The sequence below is a fragment of the Elgaria multicarinata genome, chromosome 8, assembly GCF_023053635.1.
Source record: "Elgaria multicarinata webbii isolate HBS135686 ecotype San Diego chromosome 8, rElgMul1.1.pri, whole genome shotgun sequence".
NCBI classification, from domain to species: Eukaryota; Metazoa; Chordata; class Lepidosauria; order Squamata; family Anguidae; genus Elgaria; species Elgaria multicarinata.
In genome coordinates this window covers 87,903,432-87,929,661 of record NC_086178.1, presented here as the reverse complement: position 1 = coordinate 87,929,661, position 26,230 = coordinate 87,903,432, and the positions used below count along the sequence as shown (strand labels likewise).

At 40.8% G+C, this 26,230-nt stretch overlaps 1 protein-coding gene across 1 annotated transcript in view; it reads left to right on the top strand.

Annotated features, from left to right (window-relative positions):
* The window catches only part of PCDH15 (protocadherin related 15), a 451,284-nt gene that overhangs the window by 42,546 nt on the left and 382,508 nt on the right, over positions 1-26,230 (top strand). The window contains exon 2 of the mRNA XM_063132951.1: positions 22,041-22,159. Coding sequence (XP_062989021.1) covers positions 22,069-22,159 — 91 coding nt within the window. The 5' untranslated portion in view covers positions 22,041-22,068. The remainder of the gene's footprint in view (positions 1-22,040; positions 22,160-26,230) is intronic.

Below are 26,230 nucleotides of genomic sequence, written 5' to 3'. Positions count from 1 at the left end.
CCCCTCCTTATTGTTTTACTATGATTTTATTAGATTGTAAGCCTATGCGGCAGAGTCTTACTATTTACTGTTTTACTCTGTACAGCACCATGTACATTGATGGTGCTATATAAATAAATAAATAAATAAATAATAATAATAATAATAATAATAATAATAACTTGTGTGGCCTGTGTGTATGTGTGCATAATATAGACAAAGAGATATGGATTAGGGAAGGATCAATATAGCTTAAGGACCGTAGAATGCCCTATGAACACTTTTCACAACCCTTTCCCCACTAGAATCCTGAGTATTTCAGCTTTTGATTGAAGGCAAAACTAAAAGTTTTTTCTGATGGATTATTTCCTTCAGTGTTAGTGCATGCAACCCCCAATTTAGATTGGGCCCGAAGCACTCTGGAAGGAGGTGATTTAAACTTTCCTCCTCCTGTTTTCATCCCCAAAATTCTGCTACCACCCTGCAGGGGAGCTGGTTAAAGAAAGGAAAACGTCTCCATCACAGGAGTGTGGATGGAATTTCAGAACAAAAATAGGAAGGGGAAAGCTTAAATCCGCCCCCACCCCCCCGCCCAAGTGCCATGGTCCTGAACCAAATCAGGACCATGCATGCTTACACTGAAGGAAATAATCCAATCATGCAAGATTTGATGAACATTTAGTTTCACCCTAAGACTATAAGCTTCATCACACCTATGCTTTTGTTTTGGTTCACTCTCGAATTATCCCACTTCAGATATATAACATTTATATACATCTGTTGTAGCGCCTTTCTGTGATTGGTTGAGGTTCACTTGCACATCTTGTTGTTTTTGCCATCGCCTCTGCCCATTGATCTCCCTTGTACTTCCCCCTACAGTTCATTGGTTGGTGGTAGTTGGACACTGCACCCTCCCTCCCTATGTTTTTATTGCAAGTTCCCCTAACCCTGCCTGGAGGTTCCCTCCCTCCATGGCTCCTCCTTAGGAAAAGCTCCGGGGTGCAGAAAGAGGGGAAATCTTTCCAGCCCCCTTCCCTCCATTTGTCTCCCTTCCAAGCACAGACCAAGGGGCAGCATGTCATGTTAGCAATTGAAATTAATAGGATTTACTTTTGAGTAAGGAAAATCCCATTGAAGATGCACAGCTTTGAATGTTCAAAGGAATGGAAGTGCAATCTTACATTCCTCCGCACTAGCAGACTATAAGCTCCAACGGATTTGAGGGAGGAAATGTAAAAAATCATAAAAGATCAACAGATGATCCAGTTGGATTCAAATTTGGCATGCTGAAAGCCCTCCTTAAGACCTACCACTGTGCCAATTTGGATCTCTATCTTTAAAAATGAGGGTGCTGCTGGCAAGGAGGGTGCATTTCCCACATTTCTTTTAAGGAGAAAATGGATGGAGGAATTAAGATGGAGGAATTGGCAATTAAAAACTTGAATTGGCAATTAAATTGACAACCCAATTAAAAACACCCGCTGGAGACAAGTCACCCCCTTTCTTTCGTCAATAATTCCGCCCCTTGAAAACACACCCACAGACCATCGGATTCAAAACAAGGGATGGAAGTACATGTTGCAGTTTGAGCAGTGTGCTTTTGCACTACCGAAAGAACTGGACTTTCCATGCACCAAAATATGCCCCCAAGGGGGGGGGAACCCACAATCCCAGCTGGACATGGTGCATATCATTGGAGTCCTTTGCCCCCAAAGCAGACTGTAATGTAGGCATCAACTGAGTCCTTTGCACTTAATTTGCCGTGAATGCAGACTATAAGGCTGGTGTGATAAAGGTCTATGTGTAAGAGAAAACAAAATGTTGATGAGAAATGAGCATATAATGTCAATTGCATCTAAAGTGTGCATGTTAGCACTGATCTGGTAATGATATATTTTAAGTGTATCTGTTAAGTATACTCAACAAATTGCTCACTTCTGCATAGGTAATCACTAACAAATTATTGATTCTTCTTCAGACATCTAAGGCGTGGTTCACAGAGGATACCTTAAACATGCCTCCATGTACTCAGATGCCTCTAATTGGCTGTATCAGCTATTGGTCCTGGCAATGAGAAATACTTCAACTGGCCAGAGATACCCATTACAGGTTTCTTATGGTGCTGTTTATCAATCTCTCATCTTCTGGTGCCATGGAGATTCTTAAATCACCAAAGCACAAGAAGGAAATCACTGCTGCTGAAGGAAGCCTCCAGTGTTGCTACAAGAAAGCGCCCTATAGTGCCAGTGTGCGACTGACATCCACCATACCTGGTACACTGAGCCAGAGACTTCTGACCACATGGAAAACTCTTTTTAGGCTTCTTGTATGAACTGGGCCACAATCCCAGATTTGCTGTTCCTCTATAATGGTTGGGGCTAAGTATACTTTCTGGGAGCTAGGAAGTATGCCCCTTCCAACTCTGTGATTCTATGATTCTATGATTCTAAGTTCTTGAATCAAATTGTTAGTCTTATATACAGTACCTAAGGTTGCACCATGTGCTGCAGTCCTTTTTGTTGCTTAATGTCAAGCCAAGTTGTATAGGAAGTGACCAAATGAAGCTGATGTGGGGAAACTGTGTGCTAATGTTACTCCTTTAGTAACTGAAACAGCCTCTTTGTGCTAGGTTTTCAGGACCAACATGTATTCTATTTGGACTATGTGGGCTTGCAGGGATAAGAAAGATTGAACTGGGTACATTAGATTCCCTAAAAGTAAGGGTAGATACCTAATGGTAATAAGTGTGAATGACTTGTTTTTCTTCCCTTAGGCTCCCATCCTATGCATACTTGGGAGTAAGCTCCAATGAATACATTGAGATTTACTTCTGAGTAAGCATGTTTATGATCTGGCTGTTAATTTCATACAGAATTGACCTGTTTTCGCTCTGAAAAGGCGTGCAGGGGTTTTCGGAAATAGAAAGAAAGTTACTCTGAAAAACTTGTGAGACCAAAGGACATTCTAACTCCACCTTGCATGTGAATGTATGGAAATGTCTTTTGGGGCAGATTAAAAGAAGCTGAAGCATTCATATTGCCAACTGATATCTTGTTGGTCTAAAGCATTAGGCATATGTTCGTGATGATTCTTCTTGTGGCAAACTTTTTATCATGTGCCATGAATAACTGTCAAAAATCTTGTGAAGTAATACACTTAATGGGTATGTTAATAGTTCCAGAGAATCCATTTATTGACGAGTATTATATTTTATATTGGTTGCTGAGACTATGTTATCTTCATGATTGAAGGTGGAAATGTATCCAAGCCTGACTAAGAAAAAAACAAACTGGGTGTAAAATGAGTATAGAGACATGTTTGCAAGATACCTTGGAACACTTTATTTTTCCACTCACAGGAGTTATCCGTTCTTATTTCCATCATAATACATAAGCAACTTTCAGATCCTGGTAGCTTCTGCGAACTCCATTCCCCCCCCCCCCCGAAATTCAAAGAAACTGCCATACAATAGATGATGATAAATTAGTGTCATCAGATGAGGGTTTTATCGCACGTTTGTTACTGGCCACTCACGCTTTTCCCCAGGTCCTTTTGATGATGCTGATCGCCTCACGTGTGTCTCCCACTCCTTCTGCTCTATTTCTCATGAAAAATAAGACCCGGTAAATAAGATGTTTTCTTTTTTGAGGCAAAACTTGCTGCCATTCCATACTGTGTGCAGGAAAAGCAGGGTGATAAAAATGCCCACTGAATGGGCCAGGTGGTCATTTCTGCTTCTTCTTTCTCTTCCCCCCCCCCCCCCGGTGTGAAGAAAGAGGATGCTGCTCATCCCTATTGTGAGACAAAAAAGCGTTGGTAGGAAAACATGATTCCCTCCTCCTTCTGATGACGCTGTTAAGCCTCCCTGACACTGTTGGTTGTTGATATCGGGTAGGAAATAGAACAAAAGTAAGTAAATAAATAAAATGTTATTCTAGGCTTTTCATAAAATAGAACAACTTCTAGGTCATGTGTTACATTCTTCAAGCATAAGAAAGCTTCTGTGACTGGCAAAAGTGGACCCAACATACCATGCAAACCTGTTAAATAGGACTCCTATTCTAAATGAGTGTGGGATGTGTGCAACTCCTATGCTATTTTATTGTAGTAAGTTTTTTAAAATCTCTTTCTGAACTTCTAAATCATGTTTCTTTTAGGTTGACAATTTAAATAATTTAAATGCGGACGAGCAAGAAAGTTCTACAGGGTCCTCGGGTTTAGCAAATCACAAAATGGACATTCTTGACAAGCTTGTCCAGATCTTATCAACAAAAAGCAAATAATTTGCTTATGTCCTACCCTACCTGCTGGCAAAAGATATCATATGCTGGTATTTTTTTTATGTTTGTTTCCCTAAAATACATTAAACCAAGAGTAGTGTTAGCACAATGGCAACAGGAAATTAATGGGGGCCCTAATCTGCTTTATGCACCTTAAATATCCCCTTCTCATTCATCATAAATATATAGGGTGCTCGCTGTGGGCATACGGCCTTGTTTTTCTTGCAGCAGACAGTAGATTGCAAAGTAATAGCTAGGAGATTAAGTATATAGATAGAGAGTGAGGGAGAGACTTTTTGCTGTTTCTTGATAAGATGCATGTTTTGAAGGGATTTTATTGCATGTGCTTATCAGCATTGATCTCATTAGCTTATAACTGAACCTGATTCCTGTCACTGAAGATTTGGCTCCCCGCCCCCCCCCCCCCATGAAATAAAATAGGTTTTTGAAATAGGAACTGCAACAGGTTGCTTCACAGGGTTGGGGGGATCATCAAGAGGACTTTAGGACAAGCCAATATATTCTTAACCTTTTGAACTTCCTGTCTTTCCATCTGGAGAATAAAATAACTGACTTCATAAGTGAATGTTAGGGTGGCCATCTATTTATCATTAAAAAAAGAGGACATAGATTTGCATGAGATTTGCATATGCAAATCTGGTTGTATAGGTTAAAAATAAGAAATAATAGGAAAGGAAAGGAACTCTCGTGCAAGCACTGAGTCATTACTGACTCTTGGAGGGACGCCAGTTTTCACTGACATTTTCTTGGCAGGCCTTATAGCGGGGTAGTGTGCCGTTGCCTTTCTCGGCCGTGATTACCTTTCCCCCAGCTAACTGGTTACTCATTTTACCGACCTCGGGAGGATGGAAGGCTGAGTTGACCTGAGCCGGCTGCCTGAAACCAGCTTCTGCTGGGATCGAACTCAGGCCGTGGGGAGAGTTTCAGCTGCAGAAACTGCTGCTTTACCGCTCTGCGCCACACAAGACTTATTAAATACAATATGTCTCAACTTAGTGGGAAACACTGACTTTTACATTTATATCACACCTTTATTCCTCCAAGGAACACAAGGTTGTGTACATAATCCTCCTTTCCATTTTATCCTTACAACAACCCTGTGAGGCAGGTTGTGCTGAGAGTCTGTGACTGGCCCAAAATAATCCAGTGAGCTTCCATGGCCGAATGGGGTCTAGAACCCGTATCTCCCAACTCCCAGTCCAACACTTTAACCACTACACCACACTGGCTCTCCTATGTGGCCGGTGTGTCTGTTTTGTCTGATGCCCAGGTGCCAGCTGGTGGTGGGCAATTTCAAGGCCTATGCTGCTCTCCCTCCTTAGGGTCCCTTGACTTTAAACCAGACTTAAGCAGGATCTACACTAAGGCTTTAAAACAGTTTATAACAGTAGTGACAACTGTTGGGGCCCAGGACATGCTCCACATACAGTTTTCAAATTGTTTTCAAAGTGTCATATCCTGCTTGGTGTAGATCTGGCCTTGGACTGGATAGCACATCAAATAGAGGACACGTTCAAATTGTGAACTGTCCTCTGCTAGCTCTCCAAAGGCACCTCTGTAAAGTAAAGGCCTGGCTACCCTGACTAAAGGCATATAATATAATCAAAAACCAGTTCTTGATTAAGCTATTTTAAAAAACCAGCAACAAGGTTTGAGGTCTTTGTTCCACTGGTGAAGCCACCCTAGCCAAAGCACTGGGTGGATCATTGAGGAAGACTTGGGGGAGTCAAAGGCAAGGCACCAGGTGGGTTGGTTTTGCTGCTTGCCAACACACTGGGTGGATGATCCACCTGGCATGTCAGCTGGGGCAGCTTGCTTTGCCAGCCATGTGCCTTATCCCATTGGGTGGGGATGGGGCCAGTTGAAGCCAAGCTGGCCAGGTACCTGCTTTGTGTGCCACTCACCATCCCAATTGGGTCAGCAAGTGGCACATGAAGGGAAGCACCATGGCCAGAGCGTGCAAGAGTTCCTGTAACTGCCAGCCAAGGCAGAACCAGATTTGCTCATCCTTTGCCTTCACTGCATATTATTATTATTATTATTATTATTATTATTATTATTATTATTACTACTACTACTGCTACTACTATTATATTTATTTGTATCCTGCCTTTTGCCCAATACTGGGCCTAAAGGCGGTCTTACAAAGTTTAAAACATACATTGTAAAACCTAGGAAAAGAAATTTGTGTTATTTACTTATTCCTATTTTATGTGTAAAGACTTGTATTAATTCTGGAATTTGTATTTAATGTAATTTTTTAGAATGCAACTTGGGTAATTTTGGTCAAGAACAATCTTGCTTTTATTCTTTTGTACATCTCATTTCAAATGCTAAGGCCTGTGGCTGATGCAAATAAAGGAATTCATGTCATTCCTCCCTCTTTATAAACAGCTCAGCATGGTCTAGAGTGAGTTCCCTCCCCATTTTTCATCCTCACAACAACCCTGTGAAGTAGGTTAGGCTGAAAGACAGTGGCCTGCCTATTGCTATACTATGAGCTGAGGGGCTGAATAAGAGTTCCCTGGGCTTAGTTTACATATCATCTGCAGTAGCACAAAATTATTTCAAGGAATTTTGCAATTTCAATTTCCATTGATCACATTTTGCATTTGAATAATAGATTTCTTCCACTCGTAACTGTTAGGAGCACTAATTGACACAAAATGTTTACAGACATTCTCGGTGAAAAAATTAAGACCTTTATAGGGTTTTGCATTTACAGATAACGAAAGATCATATTTGGTATAATTTCTTCTTACAACCCTCTGGCAAAATAACTGTATTGATTTAGTTTGCTCTAAGACAACCCATCTCCTCTGGTTGTCATTGAATTGATATTCTATTCTGTCTCTAGGGAGAGCTTTCCAATTTTCTTTCTTTGGAAAGAAATCCTCGTGTTACAGTTTGTGTGTGCAGATCAGGAATTATCTCCAGGGAAAGGTGGTTGCCATTGAAATAATTTATCTATGTCTTGAGAGCAAAGTATCTAACCTTCTAGCCAAATAAGTTATGTCATTGAAGAAGATTCACACACCCCAACACACACATGAAGTATACATGCCTTACTTAGAATGCAGTTCTGCATGGTGATTGTTCAAGATGGTGTTTACATTTGCTATGAAATCTTTGTTATCCAAAGTGTCGTCCAGCTTACTTTCAGACTGACGGTGGGAGATAAGCATTTTTACAAATGATACTGCAGCTCCTCTCTAAAAGCTTGTCCTAAAATTTGTTTGACACCTTCTGGGAAGCAGTCCTACTAAGATATTGGTAGCAGCTAGATTTAGGACTGGAGGCTAGGGCAGAATTCACAATGATGATACTCACGCCTTGAAGGCATCCCTTCCTTTAGAGATGGATGGTGATGTTTAGGAAGTCTACCATATAGAGAGACTTGCAGAGTGTTATGGTTGGGAATCCCTTTGGGTAAGAGCTGTGTGAGAGCAAAAGGAAAAAAAGAAAATCAACCAAATCCCCCTAAAGAGTTTGGATGGGTAGAAACTTCATCATCTTAATACAGAATGTGTCCTGAAGATAGGGTGACATTGTGCTCTCTGTGGAGAAGAGAGACTACACTGCATGAAGCCTGAAATACTGCCCTGGAGGAAGATATACATCACTGCCTTCGGATGTCTGGTGCCTGCAAGGCAGTTCTTTCCCAGCGCTTGTGCCCCAGACCTTCCATCTCTATAGTTTCACATTATCCTTTGATAATAGAACTCTGTGATTCTCAGAAGACTTTTCTTTAGCTATGTTACTCTGCCTTTTGTATGGATGTGAAAAAGAAATCTGATTCCAATGTTTAGTACTGTTGGATCTTTCCATTAAAATATGCACTATTAAGCTCTTGAGGTTCAATAAAGAGAAACGGAATTAAATTATGCACTTCATTGATGCGGCTACCACAACTGCCTTGAAAAAAGTGTGGCCCTGTGCTCATTCCACCAGCATAATGAAAAGTTACACTTAGCATTTTGAACTTGACAATTAATAGGGTGTATTTTGGTTTGTCATTCCGGAGCACAATTATGCTGATGAAATTAGTCAAATATTGCTCAGCTCTGTTTATAACGGAGATAGGGGGAAAACAAGTTTAAGGCTGCTATCCTTTCCTCATTTCCTTCGGAGTAAGTTCCATTCAACTCAATGGGATTTGGTTTAGAATAGACATATATAGGATTGCATTTAAAAATTGGTTTTAAAATAATACATAGATAGTGAACTGAACATAGCCAAATAAACACAGTTTTCTGTTTCTCTTCACAGAGAGTCCACTTCCACAACATATAAACAAATTATATGCACTTTAACAAAATTACAGAACTACTTTGACCAGTGCAGTAAAATGAAACCAGCCACTAACAATTTTCTGTTAGTGAAGGAACAAGTGTTTTATACTGTACATCACCCACCAGTCCTGGAACAGCTGCCCCTGCATTAAGAGAGAGTGGAACTTAATTTTGTGTTGTTTTTGATGTACCAAGAAATTTGACTGGAAAAGTGCAGTATGTGGAAAATTCTCAAATGTTTCAGGAAGATTGACTTGTCAATATTCAAGGGTAACTCCATAGACTGGTATGGAAGCATTGTAGTAACCTGTAATGGAGCACAATTTCTGAGGAGATGGACGGCTTTAAAATTTATTTATTTATTTATTTATTTATTACATGTTTATACTGCCCATTAAACGAACCTTCCTAGAGTGGTGTCAGTGATTACTAGAGAAGGCGCAAGTTTCTTCCTGATCACTTCCAATGTGTGTCTTGAGTGATTTAGGCTGAAATGTTATACATATTCCTGAGACTAAGGCTTCAATCCTACACATGTTCAGACAGAAAAAAACTACTACTCTCAGCATTGCCCAACCAGCCATGGGCAATGGGCACACACATGTGTCGCAGCCTCACTGTGGCCTAAATAAACCACAGTGAGCTGTTGTGTTGTGCGAACAGCCACAATGGGCTGATTCACATGATCAAAATAGTGCATGCCAGTGTGTGCTGGCAGCTATTTGAATATTCATTGCCCTCTCACAGCTTGTTGGATCATGTGAATCTGGGTGACAATTTATTTATTTATTTATTACATTTCTATACCGCCCAATAGCCAGAGCTCTCTGGGCGGTTCACAAAAATTAAAAGGGTTGTGTGAGGGTTAAACTAGCCTCACATAACCCATGGCCTGTTCTAGTGTTATGCAAAGGTAACCCAGGTTCACATGACAAGATAATCCCAAACGGCACAAACTGGTATGCAGTAGGGGTGTGCATGGACCCCCCGATCCGCTTCTCTTCCAGATCCGCAATTTGCGGATCGGGCCGCTTTGCTCCGCCTATAGTCCGCTCTGCTCCGGAGCTCCGGATCCGGATTGGAGCTCCGCTTTCCCCCCCCATAGGCTTGCATTGAAATCCAAAAAAGTCTATAACTCTTTTTCTGTTAAAGTTAGAAACCTCAAGTTTGGCACCATGACACCTCATGGACGTATACACACACATGCCAAGACTCAAGCCAATCCCATCATCCTCTGATTTTTGGGGAATTTATGAAAATCGGACACCCCATTTTCAGACATGGACTGTTCTCCGACATTTTGACAGATAAAAAAATTGGAAGTGGGCACCCTCACAGATGCCATCTAGATCCACATTCATGCCAAGTTTCAAGCAAATCCCATCATCCCCTGATTTTTGGCGGGGCTTAAACCTCTAACGCACCACCCATAACCCCTATTCACACCCCTTTCGATAGCTCCGTCAATTTTCACGTTAGAAACCTCAAACTCGGCACCATAATAGATTATCCATGGATACACATGCATGCCAAGACTCAAGCCAATCCCATCATCCCCTGATTTTGGGGGAATTTATCAAAATCGGACACCCCAGTATCTCAGGGATTTAAAGCTGCAGACAGCTTAATGGGGCCATTTCAAAGGAAATCCCAGCATGCCATGAATTGGGGAGTAGAGATAAACCTATATGAATCTTCTTCCACACTTGAAAAATTGATTTGGAACTTCCAAAAGTCTAAGTGAGCGCAGGAAGGACTTATCCCCTGAGTCAAAGCAAGACACACACAAACCATCCCTGCGAGGCGGGCAGGGGAGGAGGGAGGGAAGGCAGGCAGGCAGCAGACATTTCTGGGGGCATAAGGAAGTGAGCCAAGGATAGTTTCAAAGCCAGTAATGCAAACCATCACTGTGAGGTGGGAGCAGCACAGAGAGATGCCTTTTCTTTTGCACCCATAACTAACTAGGAGGCTAGGAGGATAAGAGTAAAGCTTTGTGATCCTTGCTTCAGAGTTGATTGACTGCACTGTGATCACAGCCATTATTAAACAACAACAAAATAATAATGTTAATAATAGCAATAATAACAACAACAATAAGGTGTTGAACCACAATGAAAGCCTGCCTGACTTCACTGAAGAGGAAAAGGCAGGAGAGCTTGGGCTATGGGGTGTAAATATAAAATAGAATAAATAAATAAATAAATAAACAAAGGAGGGGTGGAATTAAAAGCAGCAGTGTTGCTGAATAAACAACAGGAAGAATTTTTTTAAAAAGGCTATATCTGTCTTTTACCAGTAAGAGGGAAGTGGACGTGCCCAGGGGGAGGGGGAGGGGGAATTGTGCCAATTTTGGCTGTCCCTGTCTAGGGACCAGTGTTTAAGAAGCAAACTTACACTTCAACTCATGACAGGCATTAGGTTCAGTCTCTCCACTGGTTACTCTTTGGAGGGCTCTGATGACCTTCCAAGGAGTGCACTGGGCATGTCCACATGCCCTAGGGGACCTCATCCCCTTGCACCACATCTATTCAGTTGTTCACCAAGGTTAGGGTGGGTAGCAGTGCTGTGTTTCCTATCTGTTATTTATTTGCTTAGTATATGATTTCAGGTTGTGTTTGTGCATTTGGTGGGGCTACTGTTTTAAAAAAAACACTGGGAAAAGTCTGTTCAGACTAAGAAAGAGAAGTTTCCCAGTATCCCAAGTTACCCGTTTTGCCTATCCCCTCCTCCAACTTTGGGATCATGTGATCATGACCGGGAGTTGACTCTGCCCCTCAGTACTTCAAAAAGTTACCTCTCCAGTTTTTTTACCCGATTTTTCCAATAATTCTAGCAATCGAACTGCACCACGCAGAGAGCTGAGAGTAGGCTGAAAATGACCCCCACCCACGACTCTCTAAGCACAAGAAGTTTCAGAAAGATAGCTTAAAAAACAACACAGTTATCCCCTATTCTTTTCAGCAATGCAATCCTATGGGCGAAATTTTCCAAAATGGCGATTGGAACGCGCCGTGAAAAGAGAAGCGCTCCGCCTATGGGCGCTTCTCTTCGCCGTGCTTCTAAGGGTCCGCGGTCTGCTTCTACTCCACCTTGGGCAAGGCGGAGCAGGCCAATTCGCTTCTGATTTTCCGATTCTAATTGGAGCGGAGCACACCTCTAGTATGCATTGCAAGCCATGGTGGGCTATTTTGATCATGCAAACTTGATCAATATGTCCTATTGTTTGTGCTGACATTCAGAACTGGGAGAAGGGTCGGGGAAGAAGGATAAGGCAGTTAACTATCCAGGCTGCAATCCTAAACACACAGTGGGGACTTCTGAGTATATATGCATCTACCCCCAGTCACCTACTGTGGGTAGATTTTTTGACCTTGAAGGAATAGCTTATTCAATGTTAATGTAAGCTTCATTTTGAAAACTATTCCATTTTCACCAGGATAGAATTAATTTGCATATGGAAACTAAACATTTTTATCTGGTTATATTTGTTAATGTGTGGGATGTGTTAAGATTTGAATTTAGCATTTCAAAAAATCCATCTATCTTTTGTTTACTTGCCCCCTTTTAAGCCAGTCTAGAACTTTAAATCCAGCTAGTTGTTGAGGTAGCTAACTTTTGGAAAATATTATTGTTTGCAGTTAGATATGGTAATATTGAGCATGTTAATGGGAGGAGGTCAAGCACCATAATATAACGGACTCCTTCTATTTGTCTTGTAAAATGGCATTCTTTTCTTGCACAGCTGAGCTTTGTTATCCATTTGTCAAGTCGATTCAGGAAGCATTTTTCCCCATTTCTTTTTGTGCACCGAAGAAGTGTAGAATTTGACTCCAGCAGGGATGTTTGCCTCCCCACCACTACCACTACCACTACATCTGCCATGTTAGTTAAAGCTAAGGAAGAGAGAGAGAGAAAGAGAGAATACATAAAGTAGACATATGCACAAGTGGCCTCTTAAAATTCTTCACCCAATTTGTGGGTAGAGAAATTGGGGGAACAATTTTACAGAATCTCTCCAGGGGGAGTAGAAATTCTCCAACAATTTCTCATAGGTAGGCATCACCATTAGCAAGGATTGTAGAACAACTTCTTTATTTTTTCTGAAGGGTTTTTGTTTTCACACACACACACACACACACTGCTACTGCAAGTGGAAACAGCATCAATTGTGTTGGCTGCCTAGCTCCCATTTTGCATCCTCCACTATGCCCTATTTACCTAACATCACTCCAATACATAGTTTTATGTATTTTATGGTGTTTTTATTTGTGTTGTACCCCACCTCGATCCAGAGGGAGAGGCGGGTAACAAATTATTATTATTATTATTATTATTATTATTATTATTATTATTATTATTATTATTATTATGGCATTGAGCTGAGGGAATGCAGCCATTACAAAAAATAATGGTAAAGAAAATATGGAAAACCTTCTGAAAAGTGTCCTTTTATTTCTAAGGGGTAAGAAAAGAAAAATGTCAGGAATTTCCTGGAACTTTTCTTACCCCATGAAAGGGGCTTCCATTTTTCCGCCTCATGTTCATTTATAGTTTTGACCTTGGCCTCAGCTAGACCTAGTGGTCTAGCACGACAGAGGGGTGAAGATCCCGCAATATTTTTATCGTGAGATCTCCCCCTCTGTTCACACGTGGCGCGTGCAATGACCTCAGAGAGAGAGCCATCGTGCCCACCATTTTTTAAAAAGGAGACAGGCATGCACGAGCGCTCATGCGCAAAAGGCAAGTCCTTTTTTTAAAAAAAAATCCCACTCCCCCCAAACCCCGATGGGTGCTGAGCTCCTGAGGAGCATTGCAGCCCGTGCGCGGGATCCGGCTCCTTGCGAGGAACCACAAGGAGCTGGGACAAACTGCAATGCCCAGCCACATGTTCCATGGTCTCAGGCTCAGCCCGAGACCATGGAAAAACCAGGCCTAAAGTGGAAGGCGAAATCCTGGGGCAAGGGAAGGATACCCCTCCCTGACCCCAGGATCCTCTGTCCGTCATGTGGACACACAGGGACAATCCTGGGGATCGCCCCAAGATAAAGCCCCATCTAGCTAAGGACCTTAACTAATTTCTGCCTTATTCTCATTTGTAGTTTTGACCTTAAGTGATCACTGTGAGGTGGCTGAAGTCACCGTCTATATTTTTCTTTCTATTACACATCTCACCATTGCTCTAAAGTCTCCCAGCCTGCCTGCACTTCCTGTGAAAAAGCCCTGTGGGTGCAACAAAGTCATGTTGTCTCCCCTTGGGCAGGAAATGTGAGAAGCTAAGGAGGCTACAGGCTGTCAGAGAGATGACTGTACATATAATCATAGAATAGTAGAGCTGGAAAGTGCCCATAAGGCCATCGAGTCCAACCCCTTGCTCAATGCAGGAATCCACCTTAAAGCATCCCTGGCAGATGGTTGTCCAGCTGCTTCTTGAATGCCTCTAGTGTGGGAGAGACTTTCAGTGCATTTAGACAGCCCCTTGGTCATTTTTATTAGTACATCAAAAAAAATCTTTTTACAAGGAGGGAAACTACAACAAAATGTTGCTTTAATTAAGCAAAGAGGTATTGACCCTTTAAATTCCACCCATTCATGTGAGTGCTTCAAAGGTCATCTGTTCCCACTGGCAACTCGCCTTCTTTTTGCTGCTGCAATTGACATTTATTTATTTATTTATTTATTACATTTCTATACCGCCCAATAGCCGAAGCTCTCTGGGCGGTTCACAAAAATTAAAACCATAGTAAGACAACTAACAGGTTAAAAGCACAAATACAAAATACAATATAAAAAGCACAACCAGAATAAAAACCACGCAGCAAAATTGATATAAAATTAAAATACAGAGTTAAAACAGTAAAATTTAAATTTAAGTTAAAATTAAGTGTTAAAATACTGAGAGAATAAAAAGGTCTTCAGCTGGCGACGAAAGGAGTACAGTGTAGGCGCCAGGCGGACCTCTCTGGGGAGTTCATTCCACAACCGGGGTGCCACAGCGGAGAAAACCCTCCTCCTAGTAGCCACCTGCCTCACTTTCTTTGTGAGACATCCCTCTCCTGCTCAGAGGAAATGGGACACTGACTGAGTTCGCATGTCACATTGTTCCCTTATAGGTTATTTAACCCATGGTGAGGGGCCCATGCAGCTGCTGTTTTGAATATGCAACTCCCATCCATGTCATGCAAACCTGGCAACCATGGGTTATGCAAGGGTTAAAAAAATCCATGCTGGCTAGGTTAAACAACCCTCACATAACCCATGATCTGTTTTTGGGTTGGGAGGGTTGTCTTTGGTTGTTTAACCCTTGCATAACCCATATTCACTTAAGTCATGCAAACTCAACAAGTTTGGTCTTTTTAACCTTTGCATAACCCAATGTTATTAACCCAAGCTCATCAGATTCACATGACATGACAACCCCTGAATAGGGGCTTCATATATAATCTGGCACTCATGGATCATCACAACCCCTTAATAGGGACTGTATGTATAATCTGTAGTTCATCATCAGTTAAATAACACACAGTGAACCACACCATGTCATCTGAACCTGGTCAGGGAGTATTTGATATTTAGGAAGTCAGATAGGGAGGTTTCTATCAGAAAATTACTTTTAAGGGAAGGTCAAAATGCAGTCCAGTTTATAATGAGCAAAATCCTTCAATGTTTGCATTTACAGACTACAAGTTTTTGTTTATGGGACATGTTTTTGTGAACTCTTTGAGTAATTTTTTATGCTTTAATTCATTTGGCAGTGTACACATCACTTAGAGATGTGCAAATCAGCAAAATTCAAGCTCCCCCATTTTTTCCAAATTCCATCTTGAAGCTTTTTCCAACTTGAGTCTGTATCAGATTGTGAGCTTTGTTTTTTTTTTTTTCTGACATGAAAATCCATCTGCATTTTTGTGGGTATTTTACAAAATGTACTCATCAATTGTGTACACTTTTAAAATGTGTGCTTTCTTCTCCCACTGACCAAAGCTTATTTGTGTGCATTTTTCATGCACATTTTTCAACCGCACACATGCTGTCAAACACATTTTTTGGGGTCCATGACGAACATCATAAGTTTAGATTTGTATGGACTTTGATCACAGATTGTATCTATGTGTTTGCCTTGTAAGGTGTGAACTGAGTAAATCCTTATCAAAAACTAATTGAAATGATTTTTTTATACATTCCTAACCTAACCCATCTCAAGGTATGATCTGAATTTGGGAGCATTTTGACCATGGACTCAAAGGGTGTGTTCGGACAACACAATAGCCAACAGTAGGGTAATAATCAACTCAACAGTTGTTTATCTAGTGGGTACTCGCCACGCAATATAATAATCAACCATGGTATGGATTAGGATCAGCTTTGAATTGACTATTAGTCCATGCTGAGTTGACTTACTCATCCCCCACCCTCTCTCCCCCCTCAGCCCTCTTACTAGTATCCCATCAGCTATTGCTGCCAAAAATCTATCCTGCCATCTGAACTAGAGCAGAAGCCACTGCTTTGACCGTTCTTGCCTTGTGACTCTGTGGTTGACAAAACAACCAATGGTGGCTGAGGAAATAACCAACATGCTCTCTAAACAACACACTAACAAATGGTGGTTCAGATAGCCAACTCTGTACAGTGTTGGTTATTTGTGTTGGTTATTTGAGCCAAATAACCAACCATTGGTTTGAAAACTCCCTCTACACAACATGATAAACCATGGTGGGTTAAATATCCAACCGTTGACTATTTAAACTACCATTGGTTATCATGTTGGCTGAACCCAGTCAAAGTGTTCAGGATGCAACATTAAAAACACACAAAAATATGCTTGGATCTATTTATTATTCTTTCCTACTGTCAGTGGAAATGTCATTAATTAATTAGTCTAAGAATAATTACATCTTTTAAAAAGCCTTGTGGAATAGTTTAACTATTCCAAATTAATGTTATCAACCCAACAAATAACACTTGACTGATTATGCTTTAGTTAATTGTAGCATTTGTTTAAAATTAACAACTCAGGCGAAGGCTCAACACCTATACCCACTTACCTGGGGGTGACCCCACTAAACTCAATGAGACATCTGAGTAGACGTGCATAGGACTGTACATAAATAGCATATAGATTTGTGTAAACATTTACTTACTACTACATTTTAAATTATATAAGCCTTTCTTAGTTTCAAAGAAAGGATGTGTTACAGTTTTCTTGATATGTAATGAAAGTGTCTTACTTTAATGAATGTGCCATATTCATTAAAACACACATGTGCACCTTCCTTATATCTGAAATGAGGGGAAAGTGATGAATGAAGCCTTCCTTCTTGGTATGCCACTTTTCCATTCTGAAATGGTACAGTCCTAAGGAGTGTACCATGAGCTTTCTCTGAACGTGTTTCTGAATCAGAGGTGAATCCAGCTCGGATCTTTCCTTCTCCTCTCTTTAACAGTGACAGCAACCAGTATGCACACACACACACACACACACACACACACACACACACACACACACACACAGAATTTCTTCAACACACTTCGGGGGATTAATTTATTCCAAACTGTGACACATTTCTAGTGACATCAGAGGGAATATGGGATACCACACGCTGTCTCATTCTAACCATATCCAATTAATTTTACTTCTGCCTAAAATAAATAAAATGCCTTATTGTTTGGAGGAGCTATTTATTTTCCCAACAGATTTGACCTTTAATACTATGGTACGTGTGGGAATGTCACAGGATGTCCAAAATGTATTTCATTTCAAGGAAGTGGTTAGACACAATTGATGAAGGGTTGTTGTTTTTTTACATTCATGGGTGCTAGGGATCAGTACATCTGGATGCAAGGACACTGTAGGGGCTTGTCATTATGTTCTATATACCACATTGTGGTTGTACAGTTGTGCCCCATTGTTTATATGACACAGCTGCCAACTTGCAGTCACACTGGGCTTTTCCCTGCAAAACTACACTTTTTCAGAGGATCATTTTACTGCAACATTTCCTATTGCTCCGATGTCATCACAGTTGTTTCTTTGGCCCGGTTCAGACATCACGCTAAACCATGCTGCTTAACCAAAAAATGGTTAAGGGATCCCTTAACCATTTTTTGGTTAAGCAGCATGGTTTAGCGTGATGTCTGAACCGGGCCTTTGTCTGTCAGTGATGGCTTTGGTTCAGATTAAGGAAGTTAGCGTAGCTAGGGGCAGGTCCCAGTGCAGGGTAAACCCAGGAATGCAGGGCAGGGGACAGGCTTCACAAGGCTCGGAATGACTGCCATGGTGATGATAAACTCTGGGGAATGAAAGTAAGGTCAGTGACGATATATACGCAGGAAGTAAATGATCTATAAATGGCTCTCAAAGTTGCACAGAATTGCCAGGAAAAAGACGTCTTTGTGGTTTCCCGGTCCCTCCATATTTGTTCCCCATTCCCGCCATCTGACGACAGTGCTGTGACTTTTCCTGCCTGGAAAGCCACACTCACTCCTGCCGTGTAACAGTATCAATTTCATTTGACAGCAGTGATGCTGAAGGCTTTTGGGGAATCAGCTAGCAAAGTGGCATCATATAGATGCCCCCTAGGATGACAAGTGCGCAGCCTGTGGTGACACTAAATAAAGTGTCCCTAGCATCTTGAGTGGGGCTGAACGATGGAAAGTGAACTGACCATGGGGCCCTTTCTACACCTAAGGATTATCCCGGGAAATTGGAGGGATAATCCCTGCCTGCTTCCGGTATCCCCTGTGTGTCATTTGCATGCACAGGGATGATCCAGGAAACAAGAAGATACAGACTGGGTTTGTACCATCACCACAGCCCACTGTCGATTGTGCCAGTGGCCATTTTGAATATTCCACCCTTTGTGGGGGGTTGCCATGTTTTGTTGTGTCATCTGAACATGGGCAGCAGGGGTTGCTTGAGGGTTAAACAACTCTTAAATAACCCATGGTTTGTTTTAGGGTTATTTGAGAGTTGTTTCACCTTCAAACAACCCCTGCCACCCAGGTCCAGACAGCACAACAAACCATGGCACACACACACCCATTGGGGATTGAATATTCAAAGGGATGCTGCCATGCGTCACAACCCACCATGGCTTAAAGAAGCTGTGTTGCTTCTTTAATCAGTTGTGTTGATCATGTGAACCAGTGAGCAAAAAAAAAAAAAAAGCCAAAGGCAAGGGGTGGAACCAGGAGTTGTGTGTCTGAAAGGATTTATTATTGCCGATGTGTTTTGGACTAAATCCAGTCCTTCATCAAGTCCTTCAGCCTCATGTGGTGCAGAGTGGTAAGCGGCAGTTACTGCAGCCAAAACTCTCCCCACGGCCTGAGTTCGATCCCAGCGGAAGCTGGTTCTCAGGCAGCCGGCTCAGGTTGACTCAGCGTTTCATCCTTCCAAGGTACCTAGCTAGCTGGGGGAAAGGTAACTGCGACTGGGGAAGGCAATGGCAAACCACCCCGCGACAAAGTCTGCCAAGGAAACGTCAGCGAAAGCAGGCGTCCCTCTAGGAGTCAGCAATGACTCAAGTGCTTGCACGAGAGGTTCCTTTCCTTTGAGCCTCGTGTGGTGCAGAGTGGTAAAACACTAGTTTCTGCAGCTGAAACTCTCCCCACGGCCTGAGTTCGATCCCAGCGGAAGCTGGTTTCAGGCAGCCGGCTCAGGTTGACAGCCTTCCATCCTCCTGAGGTCAGTAAAATGAGTACCCAGTTAGCTGGGGGAAAGGTAATAACGGGCAGGGAAGGCAACGGCAAACCACCCTGCTATAAGGCCTGCCAAGAAAACGTCAGCGAAAGCTGGTGTCCCTCCCAAGAGTCAGTAATGACTCAGTGCTTGCACAAGAGGTTCCTTTCCTTTCCTTTTTTCATCAAGGGAATTCTTGTAACAATATAAAATCACTTATCTCCTGAGTGCTGGTGTTCTATGTGCGGGTGCAACTGGGTGTTTTAAGTGCGCATGTGTGAAAGCTTATGCCATAATATGTTTGTTAGTCTTTAAGATGCCACCAGATTCTTAGTTTTATTTTGTTTTCGCTGCAGCCAACTAACCCAGCTACTCCTCTGAAAATTTATTAAATGTATTCTTCTATTATAATATAATAAATTGAATAAGCATTCAAAGCACCCCAGAAGTTTGTTTTTTCGAAGGTGATATGTGTATTTTAGAAGAACTGGAATAGTTGATATATTTTGCAGCCATGTATGTGTTTGAATTTTGGCTTCAATACAGAAATCTGACTTCTCAGACTATAGGAACCAATTTTCTCAAGCTTTATTAATTTTATTCATTGTTCTTTTGAAAAAGTCTAGTTTTTATTTCTAAAACTACTTTTACTTCTAAAACTACTTTTACTTAGTTTCCTGACAATATCATATATCTGTTTGCTTAATTTGCTCAAAAATACATAACCAGTTGAAATGACTGTTTTTCTTTTTTTGCCCAGATGTCATACATATCATAAGTTGAGAAATCAAGAGCAATTCTCAAGTTTAAAAATGTGCCTGCCTGTTCCTACTTTTCATGGAAATATCGTCTGTCCCCCCCATTAAAAGAGAGCCTATTTTCTTTTGACGGCAATGAATATAAAGAGACTAAGAAAGATCCAAAGAAGAGCTTTAACATCTTGACATGATACTATTGTTTGTGATGTAAATAAGTGCCAAAGACGACACTGCATATGCACAGATAAGAAAAAAGTTGACTTCTGGAAGTAAAATGATAGCAACGACTTTAATGATTTCAAATTGAAGGCAGAACATATTGTTTTGATGTTGAAGGCTGCTGAGTGAAGGTTAGGAAGAGGGGGGAATGTGTTTGGCAGAAAAATGAAAGGAAACATTGCTTACGTGACCATAAAACAAATAAATAAATAAAAATAACCATGGAACAGTAACAGTAACAGTAAAAATAACCATGGAACAGTAAACCTGATAAATTAGGTGGTTAATGGGGTTAACCCTATATAGCTATAAATAATAACTCGAGCTCATTTTAATATGAGCCTTTATCCTCTGTTTTTATTATTCATTTTTGTCATTGTTGCTGCTCTATTGTTGGGTTGGGTTTTATTCTTTTTACTCTTAGCTAAATGAAATCTTGTTGTCAGCATAATTTCCCATTTTCTTCAGGTTTCTAATTTAAAGGGGTGATCTATGTGGTTGTTTGGGATTAGTGAATTGACATTGCCTTTACGATTAAGCAATGCTGTTATAACAGAGTTGGGGAACTTATAGCCTTACAGATGTTGTTGGTCTCCAAGTCCCATCAGCCCCAGAGAGCATGGCCAGTGATCAGGGATGGTGAGAATTGCAATCCAATATCTGGAGGATCACATTACTGCATTATAAGAACAAATAATTAGCATTTATGTATAGCGGCATTTTATTTTAGAAGTATTTCTCACACATTCTCAGTAATCCTTACAACTTTGTTGTTGCTGCTGTTACCACCACCACCATCATATTGCAGATAGTAGCTTGTAACTGGGAGAACAGTAATCTGTTTAAAGCCACCTCATATATGCACCCCGACATTTCACAGATGAAAATGGAGACACTTTTGTACATTAGTGAGTGGGATTAGTGGAAGGGTCTGTTATTGCCCATGGCTTGATGGACAATGGTGGACCACCACAACCCACTCTCAAATGTGCCACAGAGGGGACCAGAAGTGCATGCAAGCAGATGGTTCCAGTTGGCAAAAGCTTTGGGCAGGAGTAGATATGTACACGGCATGTCAAATACATATTGTACATATATGTACGATGTTGCATTTATACACTGAGAGGCCATTGTTACTGGACAACCATCTATCAGGTATGCTTTAAGGTGGATTCCTGCATTGAGCAGGGGGTTGGACTCGATGGCCTTGTAAGCCCCTTCCAACTCTCCTATTCTATGATTCTATGATTATACAGCTGAGGAACACCAAGGCAAACCAATAAATTAGTGGTTCAAGATCAGTTGGTAAATTCATGACGCAGACTTCTTAAACAGAAGTAACAGAATGCTTCCAGCAGAAGACCTCCTAGCGCTACCAATTACGAGGCATTGTGCAGCTATTTCATCCTTTTCTCCTTAATGGATTTTTTTGTGCTATGAGAAAAGACAGAAGTCGTGGGAAAATGAGAAGATTGTAGGTTGGATCCAATGGCACCTTTGTGTGGGTGGTCCAGGCCCAGCTGCAGTCATGATGGAGCCCTTCTAGGGGCAAGTGCCGAAACAAGTAGATATGCTTGTTCTTTCCAAAAAAATCTGGGCAATTGAAGAGTGTTTTTTTTCATGGGACGGATCAGGCATGTCACTTTGGGGTTACTTTCTGGAGGAATTAATTGCTTTAACAAGAGGTACCTGATCAAGGTGATCTTGTGGACCTGGAAAACAAGCAATTAAGTGTGTAATGCCCATATGTTTTCAATTGAATTTACACAAGCTGGTTTTAAAAATGATTTTTTTTCTCCTCCTCTCTTCTTTCTAGATCTGCCTTGATTGAAGCTTGACATAAAATGTTACAGCAGCATTGCTTCTCAAAATGGTTAGCAATAGGGGTTGCAGTTTCCGTTGTCTTCATGGATTGTTTGGCCCAGAATGATGATGGTAAGTCTGTGTGCTATGTCATTTCCCACAAAGTCTGAAATGGGGAGGGGAAAAATCTTTATAAGAACAAACATAAAATCCAGAAATCAATTTTCCTAAGGGGATCTCAACTTATGTCTGACTTGGCTAAAGTGCTGTGCAAAAGATTAGCCCTACAAATTGCTCTGTGAAGATGTTATATACCCCAACATTATAGACATATCTTTACAGACCTTACATTATCACGGAGCACTTACAATGCCTTTAGCTTTGATATAGTGCATAGCTTTTATTTGGAGTGGTTGCAGGAATAGTTTGTTGTTTCTTAAATCTGGTATGTGCCAATGTTGTCAAAAGAGTAAATTAAGATTGTATGTTTTGGGCATCTGGTGAACACAGTCTGTTGGATTGTTCCTAATTAGTTGCAGGCAAATCTGGATCCAACTTCTCAAGCTATTGAGGATTTGGTCAATTCTAGGAAATAGGAATACTTGATCAGACAGCAACCTCAGGAATAATGGCTATTTCCTCATCTGGGCTGGACATTAGGTTGCTTTTGGATTTGTCAAGTTATGTCCAAAGGAATGAAGTGGTATAGCAGGATGGCACCAGGAGGGGGGATCTACACTACTGCTTTAAAGTGCTTTAAAGCGCTTTATAACAGTTTTGAGAACTGTTTGGGCCCAGGACACACTGCATATACAGTTTTCAAAACGTTTTCAAAGTGCTTTAAAGCGCTTTAAAAGCAGTAGTGTAGATCCCCCCCAGGACACAATGAGAATGTAAGGAATCCCAGATGTTACAACCCATATGTTTTGAGTAAAAGCTCTACTTCAGGGGATGATGATGATGATGATGATGATGATGATGATTTGGGTATGTAGAGAAAAACATCAAGCACTTACTATTTGAAAATGATATTATGACTAGTGTAAAGCCCATGTTGCTGTGGGCACTGGTAGTCCTACTCCTTTACTGATTTTTGTCCCTCCGTCACCTCACTACAGAAGGGCTCATGAATAATGCAGATATGACTCATGCATAGTGAATCTCCCCTCCAAAATTTGCATGAGGCACAGCCCCACCCCTCCTTTGCATGCCCCAATTGGCCGCCTCCATCCCTTTTCCCCTTCCCTCTGGCAGTGACAGCCTAACTGCACAGCTGTGACCAGGGCCTGCCTTGGTACCATACTGGTTGGCCGAGCAAGGCTGTCCATCATCCCACTGACAAAGGCACTGCCGTGCCTGTTTAATTGCTATTAAAGATCAAGTTTTGAAGTTTTTCAAACTTTTAAAATTTTCTGCATGTCTGTACTGCTGAAGCTTCAGTTTAAAACAAAAATAAGCAAAATCGGTCTGGTAGATCTTGAGTAATAAACCTTATAACTACAGTATTGTTATAAAAGATCCAAATAATTTTAAAAAAAAACTTAATAAAGATGAACAGAGAAAGAACATGCCATTCTATAAATCATATGTAATACATACACCTCTGTATATCTTGGATGTGAATTGAAAAAGCTCAAAGTCCAGGTCTGTCTTTTGATGATGATGATGATGATGATGATGGAGTAATAATTTATTTATTATCACATTTATATACCGCCCCATAGCCGAAGTTCTCTAATAATAATAATAAAAAACTCCCCTAAAGAAGAGCTTTGGTTTGAAATATCTCAGGACTCTTGAATTAATATATTACATACAATAAATAATTGGTATATAAATATTTAAATAAATAAAATATTGGCTTGCATTTTCATCTTGATATATCTGGCTTTTCATCAGATGTTTTTGCTCAACTTTCTTGTAGGTGGTATTTTTTGTTGGTCCAATTGTAGGGCAGTGGTTCAAGGAAAGCCTATTGAAATCGCAAAGATGGCGAAGTTACCTGTTTCATCTTTTGAATTTGCCTGCAGTTTTGATCATGTTACTGGGTTGGGTGCATTTATATTTCTTCCATTTCAGGAATATACATATATTAATGGTTACTAAGCAACTAAGGGCTGTTTTCTGCTTTCTGTTTGATCATAGAAGCATTTTGGGTGATACTTAGGTTTTGATGGACTGCTTGTGAACTGCCCAGAGAGCTTTGGCTCTTGGGCGGTATAAAAATGTAATAAATAAATAAATTGCTGCCATAGTATTTAGAGTATGTTATGTAATGGGATGAATGAATCCTTCAAACCTCACAGATGTGTACTTTCCAACTGTGTTGTGAAAGACAACATGCAAATGCAGATGCCGTTTTAACTTTATGAACAATTGCAAATGACAGGAAAATAATGAAAAGGTATTCTTTTCAAATAGATGCAATTTAGAAATTGAATGCTGGTTAATATTAGTCATTTATTCTGATTGGCTAACTCACAGAATACAGATGTATCAGATCAATCTCTAATTAATGGCCTGGGATATTAAGCTGCATAGGAAACTGTATCCTTGCTATTTGCGGGACCCTGAGTACATGTAGAGACATTTAGAGTCATGACATATTCCAAATTTCATCCTGAAGGGCGGTGAAGTACTCTGGGATTCAGATTCTCTCTTATACAAACTGCAGCAGGTAGTTATCATTCCCAGATTGAATCCCTATCTGCACATTGCAAGAACTATAAGTATGCTACTGTTTATGCTTAAATCTCTGGAGGAGGAGAATGTTGATTTTAGGAGGCTCATTTTCAGTTAGAGGGCTCTAAATATTGCAAGAATCCAGAACAGTTATTCAATTTGTTCCTCTTCGTCTGCCCTCTCTTCTGAACTACATACTACTTTCATATCAATGACGTTAACTTGACTTCTGAAATTGCATCACCCAAATTCCCCCCAACCCAACCTATTTTTCTACCTTATAAGAGTCTTTTAAGCAACTTTTGTTCTAGTCAATTTTGCCCACGTAAAATAAATCGAACTGGAAGATTGCTTCTGTGAGAACTAGCTTGCTAAGATGGCCTGTTTTGCATTGCATTCTTTTATTACAGAAGATAGACTTTTCATTTATATTGGGTTGGTGGAGGGTTTTTTCCATATAATTACTTTTTTGTTATATACATAGTCTTTTGAAAAGTTGATCATGCTGTGTAGCAAAAGAATGCTGTTAGAAAGGTGTTTCTAAAACTCCTTTGTATGTCTTTACATCTATATTTAAAACCTTATCAGCAGCAAATGTCATCTGTCCAATTTCATCATCAGAGCTGAAAAGCTCAGAAGGTGGTGTACCGTGCTGGATTTTTAAATTATTATTATTATTATTATTATTATTATTATTATTATTATTATTTGTTATTGTTGTTGTTTTAAAAATTATAGACAGCACCTTTATCCCAAAGAGGATTTCAATGCAGCATACATAAAAACCAATCATTCAGTACAATAAAAACAACATAAAATCTAAACATCCATACAATAAAATTGAGGTGCATTAAAAAAAAAAAACTATTTCTGTGGGTAGCACTTAATTGGCAAAGGGAAGAGGACAAATTAGACACACAGACATAGCAAGGATAATAAAGTGGCCATAACTTTATTGACTCATTTGAATAGGCTTGGTGGTGACGTTGGGCGTGGATCTTGTCATCAGCCTGCCCGCCTGCTGACTGGTTCCCCTTCCTGGCCTGCATACCAGGAACACCAGTGGTGGATGGCTGGGCCAGGGACACACCATGACATGGACCACAGATGTGAACCCCTTTACACCACCCAGGACATGGCCAGCTCACAGACCCCATGCTGGTCTGGTCTTGGTACTATGTTGCTGAGATCCCTTAAGGGAATCATCACCAGGAGGGAGCAGCGAGCCCAATCCTGCTCCCCCTCCCCAATGGATCCAGCACAATGCCTAACACACCTACATAATTTTGACAAATGTTATAAAATGAAGCATCCACAGAGAATTTACAGCTAGTCTAGATCAACTTATTTAGAATGGAATAAATCTTGCAAAGCAGAAGGCAAAAACCCTGCAGTCTTTGCCAATTGTTATGCAGCTAAAGTTCCTTACCATCTCCATTAACCTCATGACTACTTCTGCCACTGCAAGACTTCTTACTACCCAGAGTGGGTGGGTGGGGAAGTCAGCAATTGCAATCCTGC